Source organism: Magallana gigas, chromosome 7 (genome assembly GCF_963853765.1).
Source record: "Magallana gigas chromosome 7, xbMagGiga1.1, whole genome shotgun sequence".
NCBI lineage: Eukaryota > Metazoa > Mollusca > Bivalvia > Ostreida > Ostreidae > Magallana > Magallana gigas.
The window spans coordinates 20,951,464-20,975,071 of NC_088859.1; the positions used below are offsets into that span (position 1 = coordinate 20,951,464).

Consider the following 23,608-nt stretch of genomic DNA (forward strand, 5'->3'; position numbering starts at 1 on the left):
ATTTTTATACGGCTGTGAAGTATGAGGTTTCCAAAGAACAAAGCTTATTGAGAAACTTCATCTTAAGTTCAGTAAACATATATTAAATCTGAGTTCCTCAACACCAAACTATATGGTGTATGGGGAACTTGGAAGGTATCCACTTATTATTAATATTAAAGTTAGAATGATTTCATTTTGGGGTAAATTAATTAATTCCCAGAACCGAACTCTAAGTTATCTTCAAAACTTTTTCATGTACTCAAAAACTATAAGAATCCATTGTGTGTATTTGTAAAGAACATTTTAGATAATTGTGGATTTTCCTATTTATGGCAAGAAAATTCTATAAATATCCCTTGGTTAAAAACGAAAGTTCGCAGCATACTATTAGATCAGTTCAAACAAACATGGTATAGTGATGTTCAAAATTCACCAAAAAGTATAAATCACAGATTGTTTAAAAAATCATTAGCTTTTGAGGAATATTTTTTGAATTTGCCAACAAAACTATGGAAGAAATACTGTATTTTTGGAACTGGTAACTCAAAACTACCTATTGAGACAGGAAGATGGTTCAATATTCCAAGAGAGAATAGAACTTGCAAATTATGTACTTGTAATGAAATTGGAGATGAATTCCACTATTTGTTTAATTGTTCTGACCTTTGTATAACTGATGCCAGAAACATGTATTTACCAAAATATTATATATCAAACCCAAATGTTTTAAAATTTGAAGCATTGTTTAATGTATCAAACAAAAAACAACTTATCAAGATTTGTAAATTTATAAATACAATTATTGAGAGAATTAGCTCTCTTGGTTAATGTACATGTACTGATCCTCCTTCACAATGTAATTTTTGTATATATCTTCTCTACACTGTAAACACAGTTTATTGAGAATAAAGTTCATTGTCATTGTCATTGATGATACGTAATGGATATAAATATCTGACAGTTCCGAGGCCCGTTGAAGCTGCTTGCTTCAACATGTGGTCAAAATCAACTCCTTGACAAAAGTAATACATGTAGCAATGTAATTCATGCATATGAATGTAACTTAACAGAACGTCGGTCAGGCTACTTGTCATATATAATTTCCTCATTATTTTTCCTTCAAACTAAAATTGGGCTGCGTTTTAAGACCCCAAAAAATATAGTGTACCGAGAGCAAACCAAGCCCATCCTCAGCAGAGATTTCACCTCATTCTACCTCAAGACCAATTTGACCTCTCTCATTGACCCACAAGGGTTACTTCCTATGACAAGTTTCAAAAATACATAAGTGATTTCTAGAACACTCCACCTTATTTGAAATATTTCCTACTTATGTTTCATTTGAAGTTGGCCAGGCCCTAATATGGCCTGACCAGCAGCATCACCGGATGCTTTTCGTCAAGCTTTGTTGATTTAGATAAGAATATGAAAATATGAATGGTTAACGCCCAGGACAACAACTTCAAAATACGGCAGATATTTTGAATCAGAAAACCTTATACACTGTCCAAAGTTTCTCTTTCCACCACTTATATGTATTGCTTAATATTTTGATAATCAAAGATACATGTACCTTTGGGCCAAAATTACATTAATTCACGAAAATGAAAAAATGTCCAGATTTTCTGTTTTGAAATGCCTCCTCTACCACATCAGATTTCAATACAAAGCCGGAAAATATTAGGTCTACTGGGATATTTTGCACTGCAAACGGCATGAAAAGTATCCGGTTGATAAATTTAAAAAGTTGTGCAAGGAATCTTGAGGGTAAAAGATGTCAGATTTTCACTTTATATATCCCCGTTAAATATACATATATTTTTCGTTGCTGTGAATTCTCCGGTTATATAGAGGGAGCTTGTGAAAGAATAAATATTTGAAATTTGTTTTTCACTGACTGTCATTTTGTATTATTTTTTTGTTGTTAAAAAATCTACAAAAAGTCATGGCAACGGTAACCTGGGCGGGCAAACTGTAAGTGATTTGAAACGAAATGAAATACACCAACATATTTGAATTAAAGTTTATTCAAACACCTGAAATATACAGCGTTCAATTAATTATGTTGCGCTTAGTGCACGCTTATACTTCGCATGTGCATGTTCAAGTAATATAAATAAAATGGCACGTGTTAAATGTTTCAATGGAATTTAAGTGTATTTGCATGTGCTTGTGTATATATGAACAACATCATGTGTATATAAGATGCACAATATTCAATCAACTTCGGACGTAATGTTATTAATAATTAGCATGCGTATAATCTACTAGTAATTCACAAATGGTAAAATGTATTGCGTCACAATAGTAAATGCTGCATTGGGTGACCATGGAAGAACTAGACATGAATAACATCAAAATAAATCAGTATTTACATTGAACATGATAAATAACATTCTTCTGTATCTAATTTTAAACATTCATTTTAGTCTCGTTTGTTGTATACACAGTACACACTGTATCAAGCGTTACAAGACAAGAAGACATTTGTCAACACGATTGATCTTTTGTTGCAATAAAGTGTACATTTTGTCAGATTACGTCATCATCAAGTATCAAAACAATATACAATAACCTTTCAAAGAACCCATTCTTGGTGGCAATATGGACGATATAATTACTCTAGCTTTGCTATGATATGTCAATTGATTTTCTTTTCTGCGTTCATCGATGCTCATTGATCAAAAAGCATACTCTTAAAAACGACACAAACGGAGATCGCTATGGCCAAAAGATACAGGAAAAAGAAAAGCCTGTCCAGAACAAGTGCCACTATCCTCCATTCTCTGGCTATTACTTCTTTCGCCTCTTTATCGGCCACTCTGTCCAGCATATTTTTAAGGTATGCCTTTATTTCTTTTACGTCACTTGACATATTGTCAAAATGTCCGGACAAGCTATTGGACATTTCCGTTTTTTCTTGGTCGACACAATTTGTGTGTTCATTATTGAGTAAAACCCCATTTGCCTGTTCTCGCCAACTGTTCTCCGCCTGCATTTCATAGTAACCGACTTTGTCGTACTTCATGTTTTTATCCTTTTTGTTGATCCCTTTTCCGACCCGTATGGTCTCTGTGCAAGGTTTCTTATTTGTCTTGACTTGATCGTGCATACACATGATTCTAGCAATGTAATCAACCATTATCTGAAATAGAAACGGTAATCTTACTTAATTAAAACAATCACTCGTTTTCGTTTCTGTAAAGAGTGCATAAATTCTAACATTTGTTTTGTATTAATTATTCTTTTTCGAGATTCACATGTTTTTGATTAACATTTTCGATCAAGATGGATAATGTTATCTCTATTCATTGTAAAGGCAGCATTATTGTGACTTTGTTAAGAATATGATTATTACATACGATTTGTATTTTCTATTAGAATAACAAAACATTAGAATAATCAAGATACAAAGGCGAATTGTCGTGCATGTTTATGGCATCTGTCTGCCCACTGATCAACTATATTGACCTGAGTATTTTTATGAGTCTGGACTGCATGTATTCCACGTTATTTAGTGATATAGTTTATTTATTTTATGGGATATAGAACAGCGTAATTTGTATGGCTGTGAATAATTATCTTTATTTCTACAATCGGTCAAGTGCAGGAATTAGCCCGTCGACTTATAACCGTCGAAAATCAATGAACATTTGCGACCAATGGAACTATTTATGTACATAACATAGCCTCACTTTCTTGTCACCAAGCAATGGTAAACTATATTAAATAGAAATTTTCACAATTTTCAGATATCGTATATTCGACTGAGATGAAGTTTTAAATTTAACATATTGCGACAAGTTTATATACATTCAATGACCAACGCTTTTTACATATAAAAAATATCAAATTAAGAGAACAAAAATTAGTAACAAAAATTTTCATTTCATTGCTCCTTGTCTTGATCTGACGAATTTTCACTAAATGAAAATAACAAGCTAACAACGCAATTTTCGTTAAGCAAAGTTTCTGAAATAGCTGCTGCGATTTGGCAATAAAATGAATCGGAGGAAAAAGAACGTTCATAGTAAATACACGTAGTTACATACCATTTTGATTGGTCTTGGAACACGCGATTTCCAGCCACGGAAGTAGAGATTTACTATGACGACGGAGAGGAAGGTCGACAGTGTAATCATTATCATATTCATACAGTAGTAAGCTCCTACAAAGGCAAAGAAAAAAATAAGCGTCGTTTGCAGCATCGTTATTGTTTTTCTTAAAATGAACAATCATATATAAATACGGTTACGTTATAATGATATTCAAAGTCTTCTTTTTCCTTAAATGAACAGAGATATACAAATACAATTACGTTTCAATAATAATAATAATATTTACAGTCTTGACTTGTATTGAAATGCCCGTAATTATAAATAACCCTTACAATATTTTTGAATTACTTTTGGGAACAAGCGTAAAGGAAATTGTCATCTCTTTAAAGTTAAGATATTTGTGATAATGAGTTATTTTTCTTGTCAGAGAGGCATTTCATTATGAAGAAAACGTTATGGATTTAAAGCATTCTAAGATACGTTTACAGAATTTTGAAATTTATTGTATATCTTTAATGGTGCCATCTTTCACATCTGAAGAGTGCCTAATTCTTACCAATAAGAGGAATAGAAGCAGATGCAGGCGGTGTGGATTCGTTGAGGAGCAAAAGTAACACAAAAAATGCCACAAATATGTTCATACCTAAAAAAAAAAACCAATGATGGTAATTCAGATATTTCACATCGGTTCATATGAAAGGTAAGAAAGGTAATAGATTAACTGAATCAAGCAAATAACACTAAGGGAGGTATGAATAGATCGAACATAAATATTATCTTACTTTGATAGGTAAAACCGAAGTTCTGTGGTTGATATTTCAATTATTTAGCGTAAATTACAAAGTCTCTTGAACATACCCAATTGCATTTTCGCAGGGGACTCCGGTGGAAGCCAAAAAAGAACCAAGGTCAGCGATGACAACAAAATACAAGGTAGAATCAATATGTAATTATAAAATGCTGGTTTTCTTTTGATCGTGATATTAAACGTGATGTCAACATACGGGGCATCTGGACAGCAAGCGTAAGTAATGACGTTTCTATCAACACCGGAACTCATCACATCCCATTCGTTGCTTTTGACATAGTCTGACAACTCAAATCCCGTTTTGGAACCGTATAGATCCATCAAGTCGATCTGTCCCCCGTCGTAACTCCAAGTGCTAAATTTCATACGGCAAGTTTGAATATCAAAAGGGAAGTACATAATGTCTATTTTGCACACACTTTTAAATATTGCTTGCGGAATCCATAATACCGTCCCGTCGCTATTAATAACCATGTTGGCGTCTCTTCTTTCTTCCATACGCTCGTCGGCACTGACAAAAAAATAAATAAATGGAAATTAAATTATTTCCATGTAAATGACTTCGTCATCTTTTACCAATCTGTAACCGCTTTGAAAATTGGACTATCTCCACTTCATCTGCATTTGTCAATTTCTATAGAGCAATGTCACGTTATGCTGTGAATGGTAAAGCGATCGCACAACTTTCTATGAAATTGTTACAAGTTTACCAAGCTCAGAAGAGATAATATGAATTATTATAGCTGTAGTTGTATGGTTTTCTAGGAACACTTACTAGTTGTAGAGTTTGATGTCCGGCTCCCATATTGTTCCCTTTGGAACTCGTATCTTTGTGATATTGTCATATTCGGATTCATTCCATCGCATGTAAATGTCCTTCCACTCCTGTTTCATATGGATGCAAAAAAAAACCATTGTGATATTGCGGAATAAAACCAAATTAATGGTACAAATAATATTGTCAATTAGCAACACGTGATTGATTAGTTTCTCGCAAAATGATTTCTTTAGAACGATAATTCCTATCCTTAAATTTCATTGTCATACACCGTAGTCTATAGTATAGATTAACCGTTTCTCTGTTTATTACTGAGCAAAGGAAGTAAATGTCAAAGGTATTTTGGACGATAATGTGAAGTTATAGTATTCAATTCAAACCGTCTGTGGAATACACAGATTTAAGGAACCAGCCATTGCTGCCTTCAGAATGTAAACATCAAAACTAAAAACAGGTTAAGTCTTAGGTTACGTGACATTTTGCAAGGGACGTTTAATATTTAATAAATAAAAACAGCAGTTGAAAAAAAAACAGTCTCCTTGATACTTTTTTGCTTTCTAATGTACATAATTTATATCAGTTAGTTTTCAAAGTTTGATATGATTCTGCTAAGAGCTGAAAATCCAAAAAAAAGTTAACTTCACTCTTGATAGCTAGTATCTAACGAACAATTGGAACCAACAAAAATTAAATATTAATTTATTTTTTCAATTTTTTTACCAATTCTCATATCGACCCCCTTAGTACTCGCTTTTCATAGGAGTTGGAAGAATTCAGCATGCATCTTCAATTGTTTTGTTACTAGAACAATATACGTGACACCCCCTCAGAAACAAGTTTGCATAAAATATTAATGAAGTGTCATGAAATAATACAGTGACAGCCCATCTTACCGCTGCTTTATGAAAAAAGAGTTTGGTTTTTTAATTAGTCTGCATTGTTGATTTCCTGTCAACCCGTATAGTATATTGCAAACCTGCATCATAAATCTCAATAATTGGAAATTGGAAAAATTTTGGAAGGTATGAATCGAAACTTCAAACTAAACAACGATGGACCCCATTCAAAATTGATTGTTGATTAATGTGCTGTCTGCTAGATAACTTAGCTTATAGTTGCTACTTAAATTAAAAGCATCTGCTGTTAAAAAAAATTTTTTAATACTTTAAGATTCGAACTTTTTAAAACCTTTTTATGCTAGAAAGTTCTCAGAATATCTATAAACAAAACATTAAATAAAAAAGTAAGGAAATGGCAACATAAAATTCTAAAAGAACCACATGTAGCAATAACAAAACAAACCCAAAATTATAGGGTTCCAATTCTAGAAATTATTTTTTTTAAAGATTCATAAGGAAAACATTAAATGATTTTTTAAAATATTTTTTATACCCCTTTTTTAAGGACAAATTCCGTTTGAAGTTTTTATTGATTTCGTGTACTTTAAACATTTCATTGTATAATTATGTATCCGTAGTTCGAGTCAGTGAAATAACACTCGTATCATTCATACATACAAGTATATTGTGTCCACCTCTTCTCACCCGGTGAAGTTAAGTGGGAAACTGGTGTTTAAGGGGGATGGTGTTTATTTAATATCTGCTGTTACAGCTGGGGCTGTTGTTACCGCAATAATGGTCAGGAACAAGAAGGAAACCAGCGAGATGTTCCAATATGTGTGATATTGCTGAAGTTAAATTTCAGCGGGGGACTTGGAGTGTTTGGAGAATTTGCGCCATATATAACACGATTTTACCATCTTTCCATTCGGCCAATGAATGCAACCAGTTGGGGAGAACATTGAAATTTTGTAATAAAATTAAACAGAGCAACGTTTTACAATTTCAGCGCCTTTGCAGCTGACTAATGCATTAAGATTATAAATATAGAAATTGTGGCCAAATTTATTGACAAAATCAACAGACAAGGCCATGCGAAATTGTTATTAAGAACCACGATGACATTCATCTTCTCTTTTAAGGAAAAAATGTGCTTTTAATACATTTTGCAAAGCAATAATTTTCTTGTTTTCAATTAAATTGCAATTGGCAAAGGCAAATAAAATTGATTTTCTTCTGAACAAAGATTCCGATATCTAAACCCGTCCTATAAAAATTGCAAGAAATTAACGAAAATCATACGTCGCATACAGCTTACAGCGTACTTATGTATGCAATTTAAAATTCCAAATGACAATCATGTACACGACTTTGTCGGTGACAATTATATGTATAGGGCCATATATTCCTGGAGACAATCGATGAAGCAATGACGTAATGTCTATAACACAACCACACAATCAATCCAGACACTTACATATGTGACCCACACGTTCGTGGTCAGTACTTGGTTCCTTTCGTCCAAGTCCAGGATCTGAATCAGGCTAAGACCAAACTTCACCGTAAGAATCTCCTGATGGCGTTCGACGGGCCTTCCCATGATGCCTCGCTCCTGGTACTCTGAGAGTAACTTTTTGATCAGAACTTTCTCCGTGGATGTCTGTACCACGTCTTGGGAAGTAGAAAAAAAAATTAGCGTAAAACACATTATTTAAATATGAACGAAATGCTCAGACCTACTGAGCCGAAGAATTCATGAATATTTACAGCAGCCGACTAAAAACAATCAGAGAATCTATTCTTAAAACGTCGTTTTGTATTTGACTGTTTATTGGTAAGAGACATACGCTAGAGTTATATTTGGGAAGTAGAGGATTTCGTGTTATAAATATTAAATACGCAACGAATCTACTTTCGCTGTGATGATAAAAAATTTTAACTGAATTTTTCTTGCTCTATCTTAACGAATTCTGAAGCACGTCTTAATATCTTCTGTACAGGTTTACTTATAACACCCAGTAATTAAGTCTACATGCAGAGTCTACAGGTGCTTCTTCCAAATAACAGATTGCAATCGCTATTAATTTCACAGTGGAAGCCGGATAACATCTTATCTTCTCTATTGTACTAGATTTTTGTTGCGCAACGAAACAGCCAATAATATTCATTAACAGGTGTGTCATGATTTAAACATGGTCTTTTACGATCTCTATCGCTACCATTTTCTTACGACTAATTGATAACCGATGTACCTATGCGAGCTTCAATCAATCAATAAAATCAATCTACGGGTATATAGCTACATATGTTCTTAACTGACATCTCATATTTTTAAAACCTTTCTACTTTTGTTAAAAAAAAAAAAAAAAAAAAAAAACTCTATCAGTAAATATACAAACAATATCCCATCAGTGAGTGTATATTCATTTTTTTCAACTCGGCAGAAATTTGAATGATAAAATTGGTTTTTTTTTATCAAAAATAAATTTCTAAAATGACTAATTCTTTGAATAAACTCACAACAGTGGTGTGCATGGAAAAAGGAATGCACTTAAAACAGAATTTTAAAAGATATAATGAAAGGAAAGAGGAAGGTAAATTTTATATGCATGCTTAAATTTTTAAAATAGGAAAGCGAAATAAAAGAATGGTTATAATAGATACTGTCTGAATGACGTCAATACGCATAGAAGAAATGCACTGACAGAAAAATGGTTTTGTATTTCAGTTTAAGGTTGCTGCATGAGTTGAATTAAGACAATGCAGACTTTAAAAGTCGCATATCCTCATTTTCAGCAAACGGTTGATAGAAATATTGAAAGGAAAGCTTCACTGTACATTATTAAAATATTTGCAACTTTTATATGGAAAAATAACTCATCTGGCAAATAACCCTCCTCTTTTTGCATAAGAAAACCAAATGAACATTAGCAGATAGCACAAACTATGCATTACTCATCACACATATTCAAACGCAGAGACAATAAACCTAATCATGGAGGGGTTTTTTGTGTCTTCATTGAAATATAATATCAGCAAAAATTAAAATAACTACGTGTTGACAAGAGCTTTGTGTCGAAAGGAAACAACAAATAATTAATTCCAGGAGTAGTAAAATTCTGTGATATGATCTCAGACTTAATAACAACAACATATCAATATTGTATGATATAAGACAAATAGAAAACACTGGATGACTAGTCAGTTATTAACAAAACCCATGGCAATAAACGCCCTATGCGTTAATTACGTAAATGTTAAGAACAAATTACTTATTAATTTTGCTAATTCGAAATCGATATACTCGGACATTTTTATCTATTTGTAATTACATGTATTGATATTAATTTTCATATCAAAATTAATACTTTGTGACAAATTGTAGTTAATTCAATTTTTGTTACATTTGCTTGAGTACTTGGCTTAACTTATGAAGAAGTGAAATGTAAATATAGTATATTATCAATGAGTCCTGTAAAGTGAAAATTGTCATCATATCAACTTACAGACATTGATGGAAATATAAATAGACCAACTTCATTAAGATTTCAACGGTAAACGCAGTATTGCTACGAGTGTAATTTTCTCACAATTTAAGCGTGGGTGTCAAATAAGAAAACAATGTCAAAAGTACAATTTCAGTGTTATTTTGTCGTACATAATTCTAAATAAGTAATGTATTATGTAAATAACGAGATCTATTACAAAGTGTAACAGCTTGAATTCTTTTGAAAGTTGATCATAAAACAAGACAAATCTATTACAGATACAGTTTCTAAATAATTTTATGCAGATTTATTCAAGTGGTGATGTTAAATGTTTGTTCTGCGAACAAAAGCTTTTTCAGCAGCCAAGTCACAGATGTGCTCAGCTGAAGTTATTATCTATCTATCTCAATTCTCATCTCCAAACATAGTTAGACAATTAAGTGTAACAAACATTAAGAGTTACATTCTGATATTGATTATTAGTTTTTATACTCGATGAATTATTTGACTAAAATCGCACGCTTATGGCGTAACTAAGATTGTTTTTATATAGAAAATACCCTCTTATGACGTTATAATTAGTCTAGATAAAATATAAACCCTTTATTAATTGAAAGAAATTTCAAGACTTTCTCCCCTCTATTAACTTTAAATAAGAATTCAGTAAATGGCAAAAAATTGCAATAAAAATGTCGTAAAAGGTTGAAAAACGTGTAATACACTTTCATTTCTATTATAATATGTAACCATGAAAACTAACTATCCAACCTTTAAACATATAATATTTAAAATAAAATCTTTATCTCCATTATTTACTTCTTTGGGCTACAAAACAATTCAAATTTGATCTCTTTGTATCATCAATGAAACGATATAAATTGCATTTAATTTATCTACACCAAAAACTTATACATCTTATTAATCTTGGATCTACACTTTACAAGTCTGTGAAGGGGTGTTTCCTGTGAAGCAGCTTTGTATTAATTCTGAAGAAACTTGAAAGTCTAGCTTGCTCTGTATATTATCTTACAATCAATGGTTAACAGATAAAAGAACATGCACGAAAAAAAGGTTTTACTATAAACTGTGTAGTATATATTATTTCAGTGCAGTGAATGTTGGATATCTCTGAGGACTCCAAATGAATTGTTGTTTTTTCTCTCTCTCGGTTAATTAACTAAAAGACTATGGTCCTATCAATCAATCAATCATATATATACTATATCAAAGTGACATTAATTGAAGTGAAAGCTATATTATATTAGAGTCCTAGTTTTAAAGCCTTTTGAAGTATATTCTGCAGGGATAAACAACACACATGCAACCTTATGAGTCCTTTGGCCTCCTACCTCGTGCATGACAATTTTGCCATGTGAAAACCGTCGTCAAATGTAAAATGATCAGCAACCAATCCATCTTGTAGAGCGACTAAAGTCGATCTGTTTTGACATATAGAGTGACATCATATTAGAATACGTCATCACTAATTAATAGAATTCCAGCATTGATAGATTCACTAGATATTGGTAAAACATGTCTCAACACAGGATAAGTTAATTATCGCCGGCACTTGCAAATAGCATCAGAATTTAAATCGAAGAGTGTGTTAAGATAATAAGGCATTTTGAAGTTGAACGTTTGTTGCACTTTCGATGAACCTGCTAAAAACCACAGGTATCGATGAAATATCAGATGATCTCTTAATCTAATGTTAGCTATACCCATCACCTTTAAGATAAAGATCTAAACCTATCTCATAAAATAAATAACATATTTTAGGCAAACACATCTGAAAGAAATGAACCGTATCTGCAGGAGGCTTCTATTTTAAAATGTGTTTTTTTTTCAATCCTCTCAAAATATTCAAATATATCTATTTACCTAGTATCTCTTTCTGGGATAACTACTCCTTCACTTTTAGTCGAATGGAAATTAATAAACATACCCTCGAATCGATGTTTAAATTATAACTACTCTAGTCGCTGCCCTAGACAAAATATTTACTTTGGTAAGGGTTCTGCATGGATATTCTTTTTTTAATCAGCCATTATATGTTCTGTAGTTATAAAGCAATGTACGAAGCAGACATACAATGTATCATTATCAGTTTACAAAGATCATCATATATTTTGGCAAAAGATTTTATTGTTTTGCGTCGGTGTATATTCGGAAAAAATAGATATTTGTTCTCTTCGAAATCAATTATTCGTCTGTAAAACATTAAGGATGTTTAAAAAAAAACCTGTTGTCCTGTGACTTGAAAATAAAATAAAGAAAAAAATCAGCACCTATTTACCTTCACAAAACAAGATTCTTGATAATCAAAATTTTTTCTCGTTGTTATTCGAATAATCAAAATGTTTTCAAGTTGTGAACAAATTTTCATCATCAAGAATCTAAATTTTGATAAATGATTACTTTTATAAGCGTTTGTAGATAGTGTTTGTTTTCTTAAAAAGCAGCTTTGAAATATACTTTAGAGAAGACTTAAGATGGAAAGAAGGAACAATTGTAAAACTGACGTACATTCAATATTTGGATGTCTGATCAAATATCGAAGAGATAAGGAGGATAGCATTAGCAAGGTTTTGAACCAATGATAATATTTTATTTAAAAGATAACTTAGTCAATTGAAAAGGTCAAACATGTGTTGGGCTAAAAGTATTTGATACGAAATCGTTATAAACGGAAATTTTAGATCTGGGTTTATTTTTCAAAACATGTAAAACTTTTTCAAAATATTGCTAATTTAATTACCAAGAACATCTCTTCTCAGAAACAAACATCCCGATTGTACATTAAAATACATGTACACATAAGATAGATACGTGGAAGTAGAGGAGACATTGATAGCAAAGCAGAGATATCCGTTTATTTATGTATAGAAGTAAAAACAATATTGGCTAAACATTGTAAAGTTGAGTGCAAAGAAGTAAGATATTTCGAAAGCTCGAAGAAAATCAGGAATTCGTCAAAGTGAGTGAATAATAGACTCTTGCAAAATCGAAGGACGTACCAAATAAATGCTTATCTGAAATCCTGAATATCAATTCTCTATTTGGTTTTACAATCTAGCAACACATTTGTTTTTAACATGGAAGTAATAATTCAGCTATTCACGCTAATATTTCTTTTGAACATCAAAATGGTATCATCGTTATTCCATTCTCAGCCAACGAAGGAGTTAAAATAAGCATAAAGAAGTACATTCAGGGGAAAAAAAATTATCTTCGTTAGAATGCACTAATGGTCTCTTCTTATCTTTTAAATGGTTTCGAGACTGATTTTACATAACACTGTCCTACGACGACCATCATTTACAATGGAATCCGATAAATGACGATTTCGAGCCGTCGAGAGCCATCGAAATAATGTAAATGTTAATCTTACACTCTTGACGTAAGAGCAAACAAGACTTATTGGGTTTAATTCTCACCATAATTAAATCCCCAGTCTTTTCGATTAAATTTCACATTGGGTGATTAAATTAAAATGTGGAGAAAGGTAAATATCAGTGATTGAACCATAAACCAATCGGATATAGGCAACATGCGTGCACAGGTGTTGAACTTATATCGACATTATATTGACATTCTCTGAAGTGGTGCGTCATTTGTGCAAAAGGGGCGTTTGTCTGTTGGTGTACATTAATTATAAGCGTGTAAAACCTGTTGACTTATTATTTCATAAGTGAAGATTATGTATTCTTTGATATGTTTACGTTTAAGAACTTGATTTTTGACACGAGATAATCTTGCAGTTATTGATATAACTCGATATACAATAATTCATTAATAATTCTAAATCTCTTATGCAAATATTTAACCAATTCGGCTGCATAAAAGGTTTTAAAAGGTACCTCAAAAATACTTAATTTAATTTTTAATAGTCTATGTTCGTAGCAATCCGAAATATCTTTTGAGGTATTCTTTAAAGTGTTGCTTAACCGCTGATCGAAGAGTTGACATACATATAATTATGTATTATCTTGAATAAATAAAATAAAGATTTATCATTTTATTTCCTAATTGATTCTCCAATAAAAAAAAAAAAAAACCAAAGGAAGTTTTTTTTTTTAAAGCATCTACCTTCGACATTCATAAATGAAACTGAATGTTAAAAATTATTGATTTTCTCCCGTTCAAAGAATGCAAGATTTCACATGTAACAACAAACGCGTATAGCAAAAACAGAATATTTGCAAACATGTGATGTCAATTAACATATTTCGAAAGAAAATTAACAACTTACTTATTACGCTTGCAACAATCAAAGAAGTGAATAGTGTCCAGACACTGCAACGCATCATAAATTAAGAACTTCGGTGCTTATCCAAAGGGCTCCTTGCACATGTAATGCTGCAAATGAAATGTGTGCTGCGTACCATCGCCTATGAGGCGCGGGATTACAGATCCAAATATTGGTAAATCCTTCTAAAGCCAGTCACGTCCTGTGGGCATTTCAGCTTCACGGATGAAGGCCTACAAATTGCACAACGGTGTTTGATTGATGTGTGAAAAATTGAGAAAGGAAATATTATACATATGCACCATGGAAGAATACGGATACGAAAGGAATACTCTCTTCTATCATTATAGCTTGTCATGAATAGATCCTGTTCAGAAACGGTTGCGAGTATGCTTTCCGAGTTCAAAGAGGCAGATTGAGCGCGCTGTCACTACGTTCGATTTTTAAATACCAAGCAACTGTCAATGAACTGAAGATGCAGACGGGAAAACGTAAACTGTTAAACGGAAATGTTATATAAACATTTCATTTCATCACGTACTTCTCTGCGAATCCTCTTAATTAAATTCCAATTAAAAGCATGTGCATTATAAACATTTACATTCCGTTCTGAGTTTATAAGCTGATAAGGACGTACTTTGGCGTAGACAGAGGTTGATCCGAAACGTTTACCTTTTTTATTTTTCCATTATATCATGAATAATAAATTTTCATCGAAGCAAATACTTGTATTTGTAAAGTTCTACGTGACACGGGAATGAATAGTTAAAAGTTTAGATGTAGGACCTATTGATCAATTTTTTTAATGAGTCGAACAAACACTTATTTAACGGATAAAACAAAATGAACGTAAACAATCTAAACGTGTCCATAAATCCTAGAATTAATAGGAACAAAATGGTCGTTTTTGGCCAAATATTTAACACTTTTTATCAATACAAAAGATTAACCTGTTCAAACTTTACCGTTTTGGACCATAAAGAATTAAATAGTTTTTAGTACCTAAAAGGTTAGAAATCTACGTTGCATACAAGTTTTTCTAAAGATTTAAATCGTTGACATATATAAGTACCGAGACTGTGTTCGTAATGCCAGATTATTGTCAAATTGAAATTAAAATTACAAAAGTCAATTGTGAAACTGGGGTAGCATGAGGACAAACAAGACCTATACCATTAAAATTCCACCCACTTCCCTGAAAGTCTCAGAAATGCACTGTGTTTCAACATCTGGTATTTTATACTTTAGTGAAGGTTAAAGTTTACTTAGAAGTTGACCAACATATTTAATATTTATACGAAAAATATCAAATAAGCATGGCATCAGGTTGGAAATTAACCTACCGACATATAACGTATTCATAAGGTTTAAAGTCAAAGCAACCGTATTTTTTTCATAAGTTTCCGGAGGGAACGGTTGAAAAGCAGAAAAGGGAATTATTGATATGGGGCAATCCTGTCGAAAACAAGGTTTCGGGTACGCCCAATACGATTACTGAAGACACAGACAATTTCGTTATATAACAGGTAAATAATGTACAGTTTGCTGTTGAATCATTAAACAGCTGCCACTTCTCTGTAGTCCGATGAGTATTGCAGTGCCTCGAGTTCTCGTAAGTCACCGAATGGTACGTGCTTGCATACATCGGCAAACTTTGAACGACAACATTTAAAAGAATATACAAAATTGTAAATCGTACGAGAACGGTTCTGTTATACATTACAATGCGCGCAGTGCATGTCTGTTGTACCTTAGTGCGAAGTTTACGATATGGTCCCTCTCCGATGCGTTATCGCCTTACCGCTCAGTGAACTCCTGTTACATAAAACACTTTGGTGGAGTGTTCGTGTACAGTGGTTAAGTGCTGTAATTATTCAAAGTAACACAAAGGATAACTCTGATTTTGGGGAATGTGTGCCCTTTGTCGCGAATTAACCAAAAATCGCATTTCCTAATTAAATGTCTTCCATCCATTTCTTTGCATAGACTTTGTAATTTACAAAACAAAACAAAAACCCACACAAATCAAACACGATATAGCCACAGGCGCCTTTAATTAAGTAATACGACACAAGGGCATATACGAATATAAAAATACAAATTGATTTCATGAAAACATTTCCGAATCGTACATTGTCTCAATTTAATAAATCTCATAGTTTGCTCTCTCTTGAAAATGGAGTTCTTCTGTGGTATCATCAAACTACGTGTATACAAACTGATGCCATCATTTTAAAAAGCTTTCCTACCACAGGACTTAATGCAATCGTAAAAAAATATATATTGTTTTCACAATTAAAATCAAGGAAGTGTTGTAAAAGTATAATATTTTTAAAATCTTAGTAGACTTTTGGCAAATACACATCTCTTCGTTCTTACAGGCATTGCGTTCCAACAAGTTTGATGTGTACATTGTAAATTCCTAAGAGTAAAGTATGGAGAGAAGAATCAGGGCTTCACACATAGGCCGTTAGATTTTCGTCTCGACTGGCTTTTTTTCCCCTTTCTCCAGGGAGAAAATGATCAAATGAAGGCAGGTTTACGGCTTTTCTGATTCACATTTATCTTCTATTAAGTTAAATATAAAGTAATTTGAGATGCGGTGTCATTTCTTAAAAGATGATTTAGTAGGCATTTGCAAAATGAATATTTTTAAAATAAATAGTGAATGCCTGTGGCTTTGGTATCTTTTGCGAAACGTGAACGTCTATTCACAGATTTCTCTAACGGGAACAGACTGAATGAACACAGATTAATCTCATTCGGTCAGAGACAATATGATCCAAAATGTATCTGTGGCCCTTTCTTAATTAAACAAGAGCTATCTATCGATCTCTCTCCTTTTCGGTGATTTCATAGACCATTTGATTTGAAATGCAAAGTGGTTTGGGCCCAAAGTTTTGTTGGATGTTTACGACCTACCTTTTTTTTTAAAGGTTTATGTTTTGGATAATGTGTATTAACATATGCAAGTACATTGAATTAAAGTCATGTAATGCCTTTTAGTGAACTTTACAATCACTACTACCCCACGAGCCGGTTATATTACTATGACACTTAACTTTTGTGCAGCATGACAACGATTTGCTGTCTCTTTAATTTCTTTCTGTCCATCAAAATGAATAAAGCCGAAATGGCGTACTGTTGAAACGCACTGCTAAAAAAACATTATGTCCTGTAACTGTCGTTCTTTAATTGCTTTGAAAAGTCATTTATACCGACAACGTTGACAAATTGAAAAAAGAGGAGGACTGACTCTTAATTATGGTAGCAAAGGTCTGCCACCAATTGTCAGATGATTATGTCGACTTGTCAGATATTTATGTCGACTTGTCAGATATTTATGTCGACTTGTCAGATATTAATGTCGACTTGTCAGATATTTATGTCAGTTTGTCAGATATTTATGTCAGCTTGTCAGATCTATACGTTGACTTGTCAGAAAATAATCATTATGACTAGACATTAAGATAATTATGACAAGTTAACATAATTATCTGACAAGTCGACATAGAGATCCGACAAGCTGATATAATAATCTGACAGAAAGAAGAAAAAACAAAATGGCCACTAGTTTGAAGAAAATTATCATGTCGACATGTCAGAAACTATTTTGTTTACTTTATAGCACAAATTGGGCGTGGAAACGTTTTAGATGTTGAATTTTTAAACCTATAAATAAGTAACAAGTCGACATAAAGATCTGACAAGTCAGCACAACTATCTGATAAGTCGACATCAAGATCTAACAAGATGACATAATCATCTGTCAAGTGGTGGCAGAACTATGCCACCATACTTAATTTGTGTTTTTGATAAATTTTGTCGTACCAGTTTTTTCATATATTTTATTTGCTGACATCTACACGTAGATTTGCATCCGATTCACAATGTCTATCAATTCGTATTTTACCAAACAAGAAACTGCTTGTTGATATATTTCAAAACATTGCTTTCGAATGGTTAACCATTTTTGACTTAATCGACAAACAAAGCAGAGGAAGAGTAACTGCGATGTCTGGACGATGTGGTTTCTGCACAAGGACATGCGCATGCAATTATATCAGAATCATGGTGCTAGATTTCTGACAACACGCACGAATTTATTAAATGGAAATGTTTGAACGTGTTGTGATGGGTAATATTTTCACAGCCTTCTAAGCCGATTTTTGTTTAAGACAGTCTTTTGCGCAAAAATAAAACATTCTTCTCCGCAGTCATGCAAATATATCTTCCTCCAAAATCAATTTCAATCAAAAGCAAACTTCAACACCCTTAAGTGTAAATGACAAATTTTCGAGCACCAATAAGAACTCATTTCCTTAATAATATGGCATTTGCAACTCAATATCGTCGTGCAAATTGCAAATGTATAACATCTCTCGGTTCAACAGTTTTACATCCGAAGGAAGGGAAAGTTGGAAATCTTTTCCAGTTCAGCGTCATCGATAACTGCATTTTCTGATAATGGCTCGGAGAAATCTAGTTACAGAATGAGGCAGATAGACGGTATGTGTTATGACAATTAAATGGGAAATATCAAGAACGCTCTATAACAGGAACGGAAGAACTTCCATAAAAGATTTTGACACACTGGTTACATAGAGAGCGAGGGAACGAGTTGAATGGGAAATTGCCAACTACAGAAAATATCTATCTCAAAACGTGCTACAATAACTGTAAGACCGTCCCTTAACACAAAATAGGTGTTTATTTTAAGACACTGATCAAAAATAAGGTAATTGGTTGTTTGGTGTTCTATATATTCTGAGATTTAGACCCCGAAATTTTGTTACTTTATCGATGCAGTAGTCAATGCGTAATAGCTTGCTGGGCCATCTATCACAAATAATTGTCTAAAATAAAAACAGTTTCAAAGAAAAAGTTTATGGTAGAGTGTCCATGTCGATAAATTCTGAAAACATTTTGGTCATTTCGTCGATTAACGCCATGTTATTTTATGTAATGTTTATGTCTTTCCAATAAATCACTGGCTATCAGTTCTTGTATCATTTTATAGTCTCTAACTTATTTGCCAATTCTTCAATGGCGGATGCTCCTCGGACTATTTTGTTGGTAAAAGTATTGTTTGAAACTATTATATATTGAAGAATCCGAGTAAGTGACCAATATTCCTCATCGAAATTAAACTTTTCAGTGAGATCGAAGGAAAATAAATCCATAAAAGTATGAACATAATTGAAATATAAGGGTACATGTACTCCGACTGAGCTAATGCTTTTAGAATTCAGTTAAGTGAGACTACGATTTTTCTAACTAATTCGAAGTATCGTTCGTTCTCAGAGAAGCTATTAAACGATTCCCATCACGTTCTGTTGATATAAACTTCCCTTTATCGAACAGACACACACACTTACGTGCATACAAACTGATGATTATTGCTCTTAAATAATTTTTTTTCTAAACCAACTTTTTTGTTCGTTTATTCCGATTCGAGCCACAGTGAATACACCTTTTTCCTTATTTTTTTTCTATCTTCACTTTATCTGAATTTAACACTTTTTTTACTTCAAATATTACACCAACTTGTATGTTGTAGCGTCCATACAAGTATAAGGAACACAAACTTTCTCACAGTCAGCGGAATTAATAATTATGTTGACCAAAAATATAAGCGATATGCAGATCATATAATTGTGTACTTTACTTATATAAAGATAGATTTGTCTACTTACCAGTGAGCTGGAGGATATTGTTTTTCTATAGTTACACCGTCCTCGGACTCTGATGCTAATGTTCGATGTGGGAATTTTTATTTGTCCGTTTCCATTTGTAGATACTGAGAGACATATTTAAGTGTACGCGTTTGAGTTCGGCTGAGTCGATATTTGTTGGATTTCATCATGCATACCAATGCACTCGTCGAAAAAGAAAAAAAAAATGAGGGGCATTGCTATATTTCTTGTTTACTTTTCTCCTAATAAAAACAAAACTTAGTTAGTAAAATAGAGGTGAACAAACACAGAGTCTTCAAAGAAAAGCAAAAAAAAAAAATCACTTTTTTTGTTCAATTGTATACAAAGTCACTCGTATTGATGAAATCGTTTATTGGTGTAAAGCCACGATTAATAAAGAGTTCATTCGAAATTCAAACACAAGGGAATTGAGACAGATCAAATGCAATGATCCTTGTTGAAAGAAGGCCGATACAGTACATACAAAGATCATGAATTGTCAACAGTTACAGCTGTTACTCGCAAAGAGTCTGAATAAACTCAATTAGTATGAAAATAAGATACGTCAAACATTGAAGGAGGTTATTTTGAGACACGCTTTTAAATCTACCTTCAAGTGAGGGGTATGGACAACACCAGATATAATCGTTATGTAAAGTATGATTACAAACTTGCAGTTGATCCATTTGTGCATTTTAGTTTTATATTAGCTTCCCATTCTTAAATAAAATCCACATATTATCGCCAAAAGATGAATTAAAAATTAGAGAGCATTAAAATTACATGGGCGCCACAAAGCGAAGCATCACCTCGCCAAATGAAATTTTGTGGGGGGATGCATTATTTAGGACTATATAATTGAGGGGATCAAATATTAAAATATTTCGTTTATTCCTTTCTCCCATGCATGCTCTGGTACCACACCAAACCGGTAATGTATTTTGTCAAGTCGTACATAACATTTCTGTTTTAAGTGTTGTAATTTCAACGACACCGTGTATTTTGATAAATATTGATCAGAATTACTTGGAAATGAATAGGGGTTGTATTTGTCCTTCGACCATGCTTATGAAGTGTACGAAGTTTGAAAAACATATATGCGGGAGTTTTCTTTGAAACTTTTCCATAAGAGAGAGAGAGAGAGAGAAAGAGAGAGAGAGAGAGAGTGAGAGCAGCGATGCTATACCCCCTTCGCAACAAGTTGCGCGATAATAAGCGATTGCGGGTTTCAGCTATTAAGACGTTGTATTATAATGAATACAAAACAAAGTCGAACTTGCATATAAAAATTACAGAACATTCTTATCACCTTTTCCCGCCAAAATACAGGACATAACTTGACGGTTTTTATGGGCCAAATGTCTGAGGTCTTTATGGTGTAAGAGATATTAATTTCCCAGTATTTTCTTTATCCAAATAATCAAATATAAGCAGATGGGGAATTCTACGTGCAGATTTACAAAAGTTTAACAGCCCGAAATAGAATTTTTCCAATAATAAGAATTGAACAGGTGATGAACTTAGAAATTGTTTATCTTTTCTCAATTAAGACGATAAAACATTTCGTAGCTGGAAAGCAAATGGGTACGAAGAATGTCCAATGTTGTTTTTTCCAACAAACCAGTGACGTAACAAGAGATGCTCTCTGAATGAAACTCCCAAAGAGATTTTTAACGCTAAAAAACATCATGATCACAAAAGCATTATAGAGTATTCCATTTCTACCATCGCTTTTCTGTATATTCCATTGAATTAAATACCTCATAAAAGTCCATAAATGCCAGAATCCGGGTCGTTAAAGATCGTTGATGATGATTGAACGAGTGTTACTGATAGCCGAATTCGGAATTTTTTTCCCTATTCAATAAGAACTTTGATGGTATTTTCTGGAATTTGCTCGGATTAATTTGGGTAACTGTCTGTATATAGTAATCCCCTACGACGACCAACCAGCATGACATGCTTTCAAGATAGATAAATGTATTTAACAGGAAAGAAAAAATACCATTTTATGTTTCCTGCAACGATGATGAAGATGAAGATGATGAAGTTGATGATGTATTTAGTAGGGGGAAAAATACCATTTATGTTTCCTGCAACGATGACGACGATGATGATGATGATGACAGCGACGAAGACGACGACGACGACGATGATGATGAAAACAGTAGAAGTCAGACAACCAGTCGTTGGATCAATGGTAATTTTAAATAATTTGTCTTTTCGTCTGGACAGGACAAACTGTCATTATAACGGGGAATTAACATACTCCATGGTTTGAATTCATGATTATTTGAAGTTTAAGGTTCTTTTTTTCCTCTCTGGAAAATATCCCAAATGCTCTGAATGGTAGTCATTAGATAGAAAATCTTCAAGTGACTGATTTGCTATAGCACAGAAAGAGAAATAATTTGATATTTTCAGCTGGCTTCAGTTTTGCAAATGATTTGTCAGACGTCAGAATTTACGAAGCTTTGCAAAAATTGATGATTGTAAAGCACACCAAGAAAAAAAAATGAGACGATGGCCCATTGCTGCAAATGTGGTGCACAGTTCAAGCAATTTTAGGAATATCAGATTGTCTTTCAATAGAGATTCAGACAGATACATGTATTTATATAGCGTTTACATTTCTGTTTTCCATAAGGACAGAATATAGTCTGTTCTGATGTATAAGTGAACCTAAATACATAGGCACTTTACTGTACATAGTAACGAAACACGGTAATGATAACTCTTTCACATTGCGTATTATATGGAAAATTACGCATAAACCCGGGTTTTCTATAAACAATTATATATTTATTTGGTTAAACACAGCTAAACCCAAACATTCACAATTTATTGCGAACATACTTTGCAATTCGAGTATCGTGCTTCTAGTCTCAGAAACAAGCTCATGGTTCTCGAGCACGAAATCCAATTCCATTATCATGGTCTTTAATCTCACAATAAAGTCAGCTTTGCTGATACTCAACAATCAAAGTTGTGTAGACTATTGGCTTACCCCTGTACACAACCTGTCGATTGCTTTTAACCTAATTTGACCTCGGGGACCAACAAGAAGCAAATCAAATTGAGCGGCAGTAGGAACAATATTGTCGTTTCTTTTGATTAATCCCTTATTATTCTCTGAGCAATAACAAATCATTTTGTGTTTAAGATGGCTAATCTAGAAAGTCGATGAAAGGTTTTGTCAACAAGAGATATCAATATAGCATTTCAACGGTGTTATACTCGAACCAGTAGAAATACAAGGAAAGATACACGTTTTTTTTTAATTGGAATCAGGGGGAGGTTTTGATTTCTGGGTGTTTTATAATACATGTACCGCAAGTCAAATATTTATGTGGATGTCAAAACTATTGAATTCTCATTACATGTATGTGGCTGTAATACTGATTATCTACTGCACTGACAGAGTGATGAATGGGTTTTGTCCATCTTTGTGAAGTTTTACACCTACAAATGATAGATTAAGTGTTAAAAACCGACACTGATATTTCAGACATGCAAGACTATATGAACAGTATTCCTGATTCGTGTACGTAATTGTAGTGAGCAACGAAAGCTTGTATTTTTTGTATATTTTTAATTTTGAAATTAATCATTAATCTTCTATTGAGAGAGAGAGAGAGAGAGAGAGAGAGAGAGAGAGCAATCTTTCCATGTTAATCGGATTTGACTGTTTACAAGATATCAAGGCTATT

General features: G+C 32.9%; 1 protein-coding gene across 2 annotated transcripts; it reads right to left on the bottom strand.

The window, feature by feature from the left end:
• Nucleotides 1–1,991: 1,991 nt before the first annotated feature.
• LOC105344576 (neuronal acetylcholine receptor subunit alpha-10) lies at nt 1,992–20,052 on the bottom strand. Of its 2 annotated transcripts, XM_011452363.4 has the most exons (9): nt 19,899–20,052; nt 14,206–14,435; nt 11,303–11,392; nt 7,943–8,136; nt 5,624–5,733; nt 4,899–5,359; nt 4,597–4,683; nt 4,035–4,150; nt 1,992–3,127 (listed from the first exon to the last, which is right to left on the bottom strand). In XM_011452363.4, the coding sequence occupies exons 3-9, from the start codon at nt 11,367–11,369 to the stop codon at nt 2,657–2,659; spliced, it is 1,506 nt and encodes a 501-aa protein (XP_011450665.2). In that variant the 5' UTR covers nt 11,370–11,392; nt 14,206–14,435; nt 19,899–20,052; the 3' UTR covers nt 1,992–2,656. The 2 variants fall into 2 exon arrangements, with proteins under 2 accessions (XP_011450665.2, XP_065922459.1); XM_066066387.1 differs by lacking the exon at nt 11,303–11,392.
• Between the last annotated feature and the right edge of the window lie 3,556 nt (nt 20,053–23,608).